This window comes from Physeter macrocephalus, chromosome 1 (genome assembly GCF_002837175.3).
Source record: "Physeter macrocephalus isolate SW-GA chromosome 1, ASM283717v5, whole genome shotgun sequence".
NCBI lineage: Eukaryota > Metazoa > Chordata > Mammalia > Artiodactyla > Physeteridae > Physeter > Physeter macrocephalus.
This window is the reverse complement of record NC_041214.2, coordinates 44,093,943-44,105,313: the sequence shown is the minus strand read 5'-3', so window position 1 is coordinate 44,105,313 and position 11,371 is coordinate 44,093,943. Positions and strand designations below refer to the sequence as shown.

The following is an 11,371-nucleotide window of genomic DNA, read 5'->3' as shown; positions in this document are numbered from 1 at the left end:
TGCAGAGTTTCTGCTGAAAGATCAGCTGTTCACCTTATGGGGATTCCCTTGTGTGTTATTTGTTGCTCTTCCCTTACTGCTTTTAATATTTTTTCTTTTTATTTAATTTTTGATAGTTTGATTAATATGTGTCTTGGCGTGTTTCCCCTTGGATTTATCCTGTATGGGACTCTCTGCACTTCCTGGACTTGACTGACTCTTTCTTTTCCCATATTAGTGAAGTTTTCAACTATAATCTCTTGAAATATTTTCTCAGTCCCTTTCTTTTTCTCTTCTTCTTCTGGGACCCCTATAATTCGAATGTTGGTGTGTTTAATGTTGTCCCAGAGGTCTCTGAGACTCTCCTCAATTCTTTTCTTTTCTTTTCTTTTTTCTTTATTCTTCTCTGCAGTAGTTATTTCCACTATTTTATCTTCCAGGTCACTTTTCCGTTCTTCTGCCTCAGTTATTCTGCTCTTGATTCTTCTGGTGAATTTTAAATTTCATTTATTGTGTTGTTCATCATTGTTTGTTTGCTCTTTAGCTCTTCTAGGTCCTTGTTAAATGTTTCTTGTAGTTTTTCCATTCTATTTCCAAGATTTTGGGTCATCTTTACTATTATTACTCTGAATTCTTTTTCAGGTAGACTGCCTATTTCCTCTTCATTTGTTTGGTCTGGTGGGTTTTTACCTTGCTCCTTCATCTGCTGCATATTTCTCTGTCTTCTCATTTTGCCTCACTTACTGTCTTTGGGGTCTCCTTTTTGCATGCTGCAGGTTTTAATTCCCGTTGTTTGGGGGATCTTCCCCTAGTGGGTAAAGTTTGTTCAGTGGGTTGTGTAGGGCTCCTGGTAGAGGGCACTGGTGCCTATTTTCTGGTGGGTGAAGCTGAATCTTGTCTTCCTGGTGGCCAGGAGCACATCCAGTAAAGTGTTTTGGGTTGTCTGTGAACTTATTATGATCTTTGGCAGCCTCTCTGCTAATGGTTGGGGTTGTGTTCCTGTCTTGTTAGTTGTTTGGCATGGGGTGTCCAGCACTGGAGCTTGCTGGTCTTTGGGTGGAGCTGGGTCTTAGCATTGAGACGGAAATCTCTGGGCGAGCTCTCGCTCTCACTGATTGATATTACTTGGGGCCAGGATGTCTCTGGTCGTCCAGTGTCCTGAACTCGACTCTCTCACCTCAGAGGCTCAGGCCTGACCCCTGGCTGGAGCACCAAGATTTTGTCAGCCGCACCACAGTGAATGTGGCTGTCTCCATTATGAAGTCAGATTATAAGGGTCTACAATAGCTGTTCAGCTACAACAGGCTGACTTGGAAGCACTTTGTCTATGAGGATCTCTCCAGCAGCTGGTGGCTAAAAGAGTAGGTCTCTGTGTTTGCTGCCAGAACCTTAAACGTTTATATAGACGTCTTCACTGGGTTCAGTCACGGATTTGGTACAGATGGTCTCAAGAACATCTTACTCTCTCAAGGCTGTGTGCTTGAAACTGCTCCTAAGCCTGAGGGTCTACAAGCTGCAGGAAGACGAGACCACCCGGGGCGGCCTGCAAGCCGTGATTCTTGCCATGAACCCTGCTGTTGCTGTCATGGAATCCAGCTTCCCCCGCCGCTCTGCAATGAGTTTTCAGTGAAGCTTTCTTTCTGTGCTGATGAGATTCCTGCTACTTGACTTGCCCAAAGCCATAGAGCCCTTAAATGTTGGGGATGTGATGCAAACCCAGCCAATCTGGCTCCAAGGTCAGCGTCACCTCACCCTAAACGCCTCACCCCCGTGAGCCACCTCCTCAAACCCACACTGCCACAGGAAGAGTCACCTGCATTCTTACAATTCTTAAATAATGTACTTTGGGGTTTGCAATATGGGTGATTTGGGATACATTACCTAATAGAAAAATTTTATGTAGCTGTGAGCATTCAGGGTTTAGTTATTTTGTGTTTGGTGACATCTCATGGATGAACAACCAGAATAAGTGATTTCAGAGTTGTGTTGACATATGTTTTCTTGCTGTGTACTTTTCCGTGCTGTGCTTGTTAAGAGTGGTTTCATGCACAAACCAAGTAGAATGTTCAACCTACATTATTTTTTCTACTCGAGCCTAATATAATGTCACTGATATTTAGAACATTTCAGGAAGTTTACACATGAAACTTTTTCCCTACTGAGGGCATGCAGCTTGAAGGTGAAAAGTGGGAGGGCTTTTGCTTTTCACCTTATACTTTTCTGTGCTCTTTGAATTGCCTAACAAAGTGTTACTTTCATTTTAAAAAGTGAAAACTGAACTAGTTACACAAAAAGTAAGCAAAAACACTGCTTTTATAAATAACTAAGACAACATCATATCTCTTATACTATGGGAGTGTCTAATTTGTCCATTTATTGAGTGTTTATTATGTGAAAACCTTTTTGCTGTGTTCTCTTGGTTAATGGGTATGAAAGCAATGGAGCATTTTTCCATGCTTTTAAGGGCCTTGTTTCTAAGTAGCAGAGATGGGTGCAAATAAGGATTGTTAAATGCATGTCTAAAGCAGCACGGGAAATCCTCCATATTCCTTGTAGTCCATTGTTATAGATAAAAGAGGCTTTCTGGAGGCCTGAAAATTCTCATGTGCTGGTATGTCAAGGGTTACTGCCATATCAATTCCACATGTTTATCTCCCCATGAAACCCAGCCAGTGCTCCGCTTACTGATTCCCACGGTCTGCACAGCTCTTTCCTGAGCTGTCTTTGGACAGCGAGTCCATCCCCACTAGTGCTGTGTGACTTGCCTCCCCTTCTGTTCCCACTTCATAGCTCTTCCTCAGAGGACCTTTCTGATGCTGAAAACAAAGTTCTCTCCTCTGTTTCCCTTGTCTCTACTTTCACCTGCAATTTGGACCTGTGATGCATTACTGATGAATCAACAAATTACTTTCAACCAGGGAGCTAACAGAAATAACACAATTTTTTACTCATTTGGGGCATTCCTTGGTCACCTGATACCATGGATGCCATTCTGGGTGCTTACTGTTTGTTGATATGCTGATAAAATAAACCAAAGATTTCATTTCAAAGACAAAATAAAATTAATATTGACATGGAAAATACATAGTATATATGAGGTCAGGGTAATAAAAGGTTAATTTGACATTTAGAGTATTAAAAAAAAAAAGAGAACATGGAGGCTCTTGGTGCCAATTATACCCTTCAGGTGTAGAGATTCAAAACAACTTTCTTTCTTTAGGACACACAGAGTTGGACTATAATGCCATTTTACTGAATGTTATAAATAAACATATCAAAAAACACCTTTGCATTTTGCTGTTTGTATGGAGCCTGACCACTTTCCTGCCCATGTATCTATAAGCTGGAATCATCTGAACTTGTCAATGAGAAGGTAACTAAACTATCACTGGCAGTCAGGTGGGTTTGCTAAGTGTCTAGTCTAACACTATTAAATCTCATCTCATGAGCATTCTGGAAATTTGAACTTTAAGGTATTGAAATTTATTTTATAGAAAGGTGAATTTTGCAGACTCTACCAGGATACATTTCCCTATAAAATGAATCCCTCTGAAACTTCCTTTGTACTGATTAGACAGTTAATTTGACAGCTTGAATTGAGGCTTAAAAATAGCCATATTTTGTACCTATAATACTCCTTATGAAAATCTATCCTAAGGAAATAACCTTAGGATAGATTTTTAAAGATTAACAAGTAGGATGTTCATTACAAAATAATTATATAGGGAAAAAAAATAATCCAAATGTCTAATATTAGATAAGTGGTTAAATATATAACGTTCATGTATTGTAAGCCTATGCCATCATGAAAAATCATGTGCATTTTTAAAAGTATATATAATTCCAAGGAAAGTTCCATGCAAAATTACTTTAACTAAGTTATCCAAACTTTTTAAAATGCACATATACAAATAGAAACTAAAAGACTGGTACATGATGACCACCATTAATATTTTGATATGCTTCTCCTTGATGGAATACTGGGGTTTTTTCCATTTTAAAGAAATTTCCCCAATTTTCCTGATGACCTAAAAAATGATTGATTTAATTTTTAAAAGTCATTTGCCAGTTTTCTTGCTCACCTACCTTTCCTTTATGCCAGTACCTAACTTAAGAGCCATCTAAAAAAAGGAAGTTGTAAAGATGATGAGGAATTAAAGGGAAGGCTAGCCTCTATTCACTCTGCACCACATATTATTTTGATTTTTGCAGATACAATATCTTGACCCAAGGCAATCAAAAGCAAACAAATAAAAAAAGAAAAGAAAATCAATATTTCTAGGAGCGTGATGACTTGCTGCAGTTAAACTGTGGTTGGAGAACGGTTTCACATTTCAGGAATCATGGAAGCTTCAAATGAAGGTCATTATCAGTGTTGGCCTTTTAAAAGTGATAGGAAGAAAATAGTCCATTTAAAGTACAGAAGCAGCTTTGCAATGGCCCTACTGTGCAATCACAGGGGAAGGCACGAGCCTTGCGAGATATTTACTCTGCTGAGCAGAAAGGAGCATTACAAGAAAACAATGGGAAGGGGGATTTGAAAGACTCAAATTAAAATCCGAGTTTAGAAAAGACTGCATTAACAAAATAGAAAAATTAAAGGTACTATGAGAGATTCCTGTGTAACTGGAATTCAGCTAGCTCTAAGGACTTAGTTAGAAATCCACTTTCTACCTGCCAGTAACTTCAAGTAGTGTTTGCTTTGTGAGCTGGGCAAGTAACTTAACCTTTCTGAGTCTCAGTTTGTTATCTCTAAAACGGGCATGATAATAGCACCTAAACTCATGGGTGGCTATGAGCAGGTAAATAATTTATCACAATATGTGCAATGTTTAAAAAATAAGTATCAGTTCTCCTAATAGTCACTATTTTTAGATTATTCATGCACATTTGATCTCTCAAAAATATAAATACTTGAAATTTAAGAGTAGTACATCTTTCCTTAATTGTAGCTATACTTGAAGGAAAAACAGCTACCTTTACAGGCTGTTCAAGCTTTAAGATCTTATGAAATGATCTAATAGCTATTTAATTATGACTGACAAGCTGCTACTAGATGCAGGAGGTTACATTGCACAAACGTTCCACTCTACGTGATGATGAATAGTAACCCCAGAGTCAAAGCTATTAGCTGAAGTTTTTCACCCAATCTCAGCACAATTTTAACCACATGTGTTTGGTGTGTGTGTGTGTGTGTGCACGTGTGTGTAAGGCATGCATGAGTGTGTATATTTAACCTTCCTATCTTTACTAGCTTCTGGGGAGAGACGACACTGAAATAATAATGCTAATGACATAGTGATTTTTCTGAGAGGTTGGGTATTTCTCCAATGCTCACATATCTTCTGTTTCTTTCCTTCCCCTAGGGACAGGACATAGGTGGGTCTTAGCTTGCCAGAGATAATATGGAGAATGTCTGTTTCCTGGATTTTTACTTACTGTTGCTATTGAGAGCAACTTTTTTGAATTTCTTCTCCTCCTCCTAACCCACCTGACACTCAATCCTGAGGGAAGCCACCCACGCCTGACTTTTTTTGTCCTCCCAGACAAGATGAAGTACTTCCATATCAGTGAATAGGTAGAAAGTTTTCTGATCCATTCTGGTTGCCACTATCAAATGCCAGCTCAAATCACATAAGATATTAACCAGAGTGAGTCAAGGGGCTTTCAAGAAAGTCAGGATGAGAGTTTGTCTCCTACTGACTGCTACTTAGACATTCCTAAGCCACAGCGGCCCCAGGAAAGCTTCTCAGTTTGACTATAGAGGTTGCATGGGAAAAAAATATTTTGATAAAATCACGTTTGGATAGAGAAGGTTGGATAACCCTCTACTCACATAGTGGCACAAAAGCTTCGAATTTGTAGGAAGATGGTATAAATGAAGGTAGGACAAAACACTGTGTGTATGTGTGTGTGTGTGTATATATATATATATATATATGCATATATATACTCATTCATTCCTTATGTATGTAGGTATGTATTGCTCGCCAGAACATTGCTTGCCCTACTCTCATTTATGGTATCTTTATACAAAGCAGAAAGCATTAGGTCACTATATTTCAGTGGACATGGGTGAAAGTGAACCCCGGGGCAGCCTCACTGCTACCACCTCCACTACCGCATGGTTCTCTGACTCCGTATTTCAGCCTCTCCCGTCTTCTCACAAAACATTGACTTTTTTCTCTCTCCTTAATATGTTGAGATATGAACATTTTCATTGCTGTGCATAAGAAAATGAGATTCAAAGTGGGGAACCTAAGTGGTAAAAATATGCATTTTTAAATATTGGACTCAGTAAAGGTATCATCATTTTACAAGAGAGAAACGTATGGCTCTAAACCTGTTCCGTATGTGCATTGCCTCTTATTGAAGACATGGGTGATTGACACGGAGCTGGAGAGCCCTCAGCATCTTTTCTTCATTGATATGGAATGATTCTGAGAGGCTGGCCCAAGAACCAGAAGTTAAGAATTTCTTTTTTTCTATGCTTCCAGAACTGATAACAATCTAATAAATACAATTAAGAAGGTGAAACCCCTAAATCAGGATTTAGAAAACCAGAATGGCAGAAAGGATATCCATCATTAAAAGAGAAAATTTCATAGCAAAAACATATGGCTAAATGAGAAAAGTAAAGAATACTTATCAACTCCAAGGAGAAGGAAATTGTGAGCAAAGTTTTTGAGAGCAAACTGCCATCCTGAATTTTAGTGTTTAAAAAAAAGCAAATCTTGATAAGTAGAATTACATTAGTTATGTGGGACAGCCAAAAGATGTGACTTGTTTAATAAAAAGAAGGGTTTCTTTACAGTGAATCTGCTTAGCCAGTGAATCCCCCCATTTTTTACTCATTTGTTTATATTTGAAATTTCATAGCCAATCAGTGTGAACTTTGCTATTCTAATAGGGCTTTTTTTTTCCAGAGTCATTAAGATCTCTATACAATTACTCTCCCTCTTTGATCCTAAACCCCATAGCCAGGAAAGCTTGTTTGTATTCTATTTAGAAAGTGGGCATTTAATTAGTGCCACTTCTGTAAACACACCATGTTTAAACTGATTACACTTGTTACACACCTCACCTCCAACTACACCTGTAGCAACTAAATCACTCTCCTCATCAGCTATCATTTATGTCTTATTAGCATCAAGAGGAAATGAAAAGAAGTCACACCCATTTAATTTCATCTCAGGACTTTTGAGTTTAGTTCCTGTACTGATGGTGCTTATTTGTAAAACAGGACATTATAAAAAGATGAGTGATTAAGTAATGTTATATAAAGTGATCAGAGCACATTGTTACAGTTTCCTATGTCATAAGCATATTTCAAGCATAATCCCTGGAAGAACTACATTCAAACTCGGCATCACATCATGTTGTGTTATTGTATCGTTTCTTGGAGGAGATTACTAGCTAAGATTTTTCCCCTCTTTTTTCTTTCTTTTCTTCTAAATAATCCTGGCAGGTACTAAGCACAAAACGATGCTAGAAGCTCGGAACGGAAGTGGGACTATCAAAGCCTTCCCTAGGGTAGGTGTGAAAGGCAAAGGACCAGTGAATAAGGGGAATACAGGCCTGCAGAACAAAACGTTTCACTGTGAAATCTGTGATGTGCACGTCAACTCGGAAACACAACTTAAACAGGTAGGCGGTACCCATTCTAGAAGTGAAAACAGATGGGGGTCACGCACAAGCAGAATGTGTGCTTCCTCTGTTCCCTTTCTTTGCTGTTTTTCTCTCCCATCCAACCATCCATCCATCCATCCATCCATCCATCCATCCATCCATCCACTTAGCTTCTTATTCACTCTCCTTATTTATTTATGCATATTTTGGTTGCTTAAAGGAATACTAAAATGTAATGGCTTCTAAGATCTTTCCGAAATTGCCTGAAGTGAGTCTGTGCTATTTTTATATATGAAGAGTGGGAGAAAAGGGGGTAGTAGATCTTTTCTTTACCAGGTTTCCCACTCAAAAGTGTTGATTTTCTTTAAAGGTCAAATTTCAATGTTCCATTTTTACTTGTTTAGATATTTACATGCTACCACTAATTTTATGCTGTGCTCTTCTTTTATTTTATGTTCTTTATTACATGGTGGTGTACTGTATTTCTAAATCCTGCAGCCACCTGCTAACAAGATGACTAATCCTATTGCATTCACTTTTACTCTGAATAGCCTTCCAAAGAGATCAGTTCTATGTTTCTAGTTGAAGTCCCAGCCCTCATATTGTGTTGTGTTTTATATGCATACGTACATTCTTGCACTGATTTTTACACACCTTAGTTATTTATCTTTAGAATTTAAGGGGTTGACATTTGGCTGTACAAATGTGAGGATAAATATTAGTATGGAAATAAATTCATGCCCGCCTGGCCATCTTTGTTTATTTGCACATAAAATTCCTTCAGACATTTCTTTCCTTTGTAAATGTCCATAAAACGAGATCTGTGCAGTAATAAGGAAAAAGGCTGGGAAAAAGAAGAAGCTGCTATTTGTTTAAAATAGACTAAAATGGCTAGCACAAAGGTATCTCTCCTCAAAGCATCAGCATCCGAGGACAAAAGTGCACGCTCTTTTATTTTTGTCTTTCTTCAGCTTGCATGAAATAATTAATATCCTGCCCCAGGTTAAAACAATATTTATGAGGGGTTTGGGGGATAATTTTTTTAAAGCTGTCATTTTTAATTGCTTTTAATAGCATATTAGCAGTAGAAGGCACAAAGACAGAGCTGCTGGGAAGCCCCCGAAACCTAAATACAGTCCTTACAACAAACTGCAGAAGGCAGCACATCCGCTGGGGGTGAGTGTCCTTTTTGCTTCCCAATAGAGAGTAGCCTTTCTTTCTTTTTTCTTTTTTTTAAAAAATAAATTTATTTATTTATTTATATTTTATTTTTGGCTGCGTTGCGTCTTCGTTGCTGCACACAGGCTTTCTCTAGTTGTGGTGAGTGGGGGCTACTCTTGGTTGTGGAGCACGGGCTTCTCACTGCGATGGCCTCTCTTGTTGTTGAGCATGGGCTCTAGGTGCCCGGGCTTCAGTAGTTGTGGCACGCAGGCTCAGTAGTTGTGGCGCACGGGCTTCGTTGCTCCGTGGCATGTGGGATCTTCCCGGACCAGGGCTCAAAGCCATGTACCCTGCATTGGCAGGAGGATTCTTAACCACTGCACCACCAGGGAAGCCTGAGAGTAGCCTTTCATGTCCTGCAGTTTACTCACTGAACTTGGATTTTTTTTTTTTTTGTCAGTTACTAAGTGAAATGAGTGGAAGATACCTAAGTAAAGACAAACAATTGATTTGAAAGTCCAACTCCTACTCCACCAACAGAATCATTGGTTTCATGAGTTGTTTGAGTGTTTTGTCACCATTAGTCAAAGTCCGGCATCTTAACTTTTTAGTTGGGCACAGGTTTACAACAGAGCATGGGGATGGGAGGAAAACCAAACTCTTTTGTGTCAGGTAGGTAATCACATGAAATCTGGACTTGAGGTTAGTGTATACTATTAGGAAAAGATCGGTGAAAACAAGTTCTTGCATCTCCTTTTTAAGGTCTTCAGGAGACAAAGCACCAGTATTGCTGATTCCCTCAACAATTTTGTCTTTTGAATAACACACTCTCAAAGGCATGGCTTTTTAAAAAATTATTCACCTAAGGACACTATCTAAGGCCTGGGAAATATTTCCTGAGACATGCCCTCTTGTTTTAGATTAGTTAACATATTAGTACTGATATCCTGACCTAGAATTTTTGTAGGATTTTAGGGGAAGTCTGTAAACCTCCTGACATCTTAAGCTAATATTTATAAGTATATGCTTTTGTTCTGGTTGAAATGACCATAGCTTACATCTAAGAAACCCAGGGCTCTGCATTGTTTAGCTGTAATAAACCATAACTGTATGCATTAAAAAAATTAAGATGAAGAACAATTGATCTACAGTATGTGCTGAATTATGCATTTTGAAATCTGTTTTCTTCAAAATAGATCTTATTAATAATCAGTGCCACTGTGTGCTGCTGACACATGAAAATACAGTTAAAGTAAAACTGCAGTCATCCTTTATGAGACCTCAGAATGAGTTGACCCAATTAATTTAGTAGCATCACCCATTTTTATGCAAATTAAGTCATTTTACTCTCTTGCATAGAATCAATTTTAGCTGCATTGAGTGGCTGTGAATTCTGCATGGAGCTGATGTTTCAGCACCACTAGTCATAACCTGAGTGCTCTTTCTGACCTGCGTAGATGAAGCTTTCAACAATCAAGTGAATGGTTCTTAAATAAACAGAGAAGTCAAATTGTGTTAATGTTAGCTTCCAAACCTCCTGCTTAACTGTCACTGTTACTATTTCCATAAATGGGACCATTCCCTTCCTGAGAACAGCCATCTTACTAATGCTACTAGTCAGAGAATGAACTGATTTTATACAGTAGGTTTGAGAGAATGTTGCTACCAATGAAAGCAAAACACGTCAAACTTTTGGGGAAGATAAATTTTCTTTGCTTCTTTATTGAAAGTGGAATTTCGTTATTTTTATGTCTCTTGATTGGTACTCACACCTTACTATGCTACTCACTTGACATAATTGCATAGTCTAATAGTAGCTGACAGCATTAATTAATCTCTCTTTAAAAATGTCTATACCCTGCTAGTTAAAATGTGTGTAAAAAGTTCAGTAAAAAATTCCATTTTTTCTCAAGATGAATACTTTCCTCACGAGGTATATTTATCACAAAAAATAAAATAGAGAGCTAGAACTCCTGGCTCGGGGTCTCTTCCCTCCACCATCACTAAACTCTCCTGGAGCCCAAAGGGAGGGTGGCCTCATTGAGGCTGCCGGTCTGGAGGGGCCCCAGCAGCGAAAGCTGCAGCAGTCCTGGGGAACATGGGCTGGATCACTCATCCTGGGGTAAGCCAGCTGCCATGTCATGAGGACACTAAAGCAGCCCTAAGGAGAGAACCATGTAGCAAAGAACTGAGACCTCCTACCTAGAGCCACATGACCGTGTGGATGACAGGCTCTTGGTGCTCCAGCCAGGCATCAGGGCTGTACCTCTGAGGTGGGAGAGCCAAGTTCAGGACATTGGTCCACAAGAGACCTCCCAGCTCCACGTAATATCAAACGGCGAAAATCTCCCAGAGATCTCCATCTCAACACCAAGACCCAGCTCCACTCAATGACCAGCAAGCTACAGTGCTGGACACCCTATGCCAAACAACTACCAAGACAGGAACACAACCCCATCCTTTAGCACAGAGGCTGCCTAAAACCATAAAAAAGCCACAGACACCCCAAAACACACCACCAGACATGGACCTGCCCACCAGAAAGACAAGATCCAGCCTCATCCACCAGAACACAGGCACTAGTCCCCTCCACCAGGAAGCC

The 11,371-nt window shown here is 39.2% G+C and overlaps 1 protein-coding gene across 1 annotated transcript in view; it reads left to right on the top strand.

Moving 5' to 3' along the window:
* Positions 1-11,371, top strand: part of ZNF385D (zinc finger protein 385D) — a 768,390-nt gene that overhangs the window by 739,261 nt on the left and 17,758 nt on the right. Inside the window, exons 7-8 of the mRNA XM_055085280.1 lie at positions 7,448-7,626; positions 8,683-8,784. Coding sequence (XP_054941255.1) covers positions 7,448-7,626; positions 8,683-8,784 — 281 coding nt within the window. The remainder of the gene's footprint in view (positions 1-7,447; positions 7,627-8,682; positions 8,785-11,371) is intronic.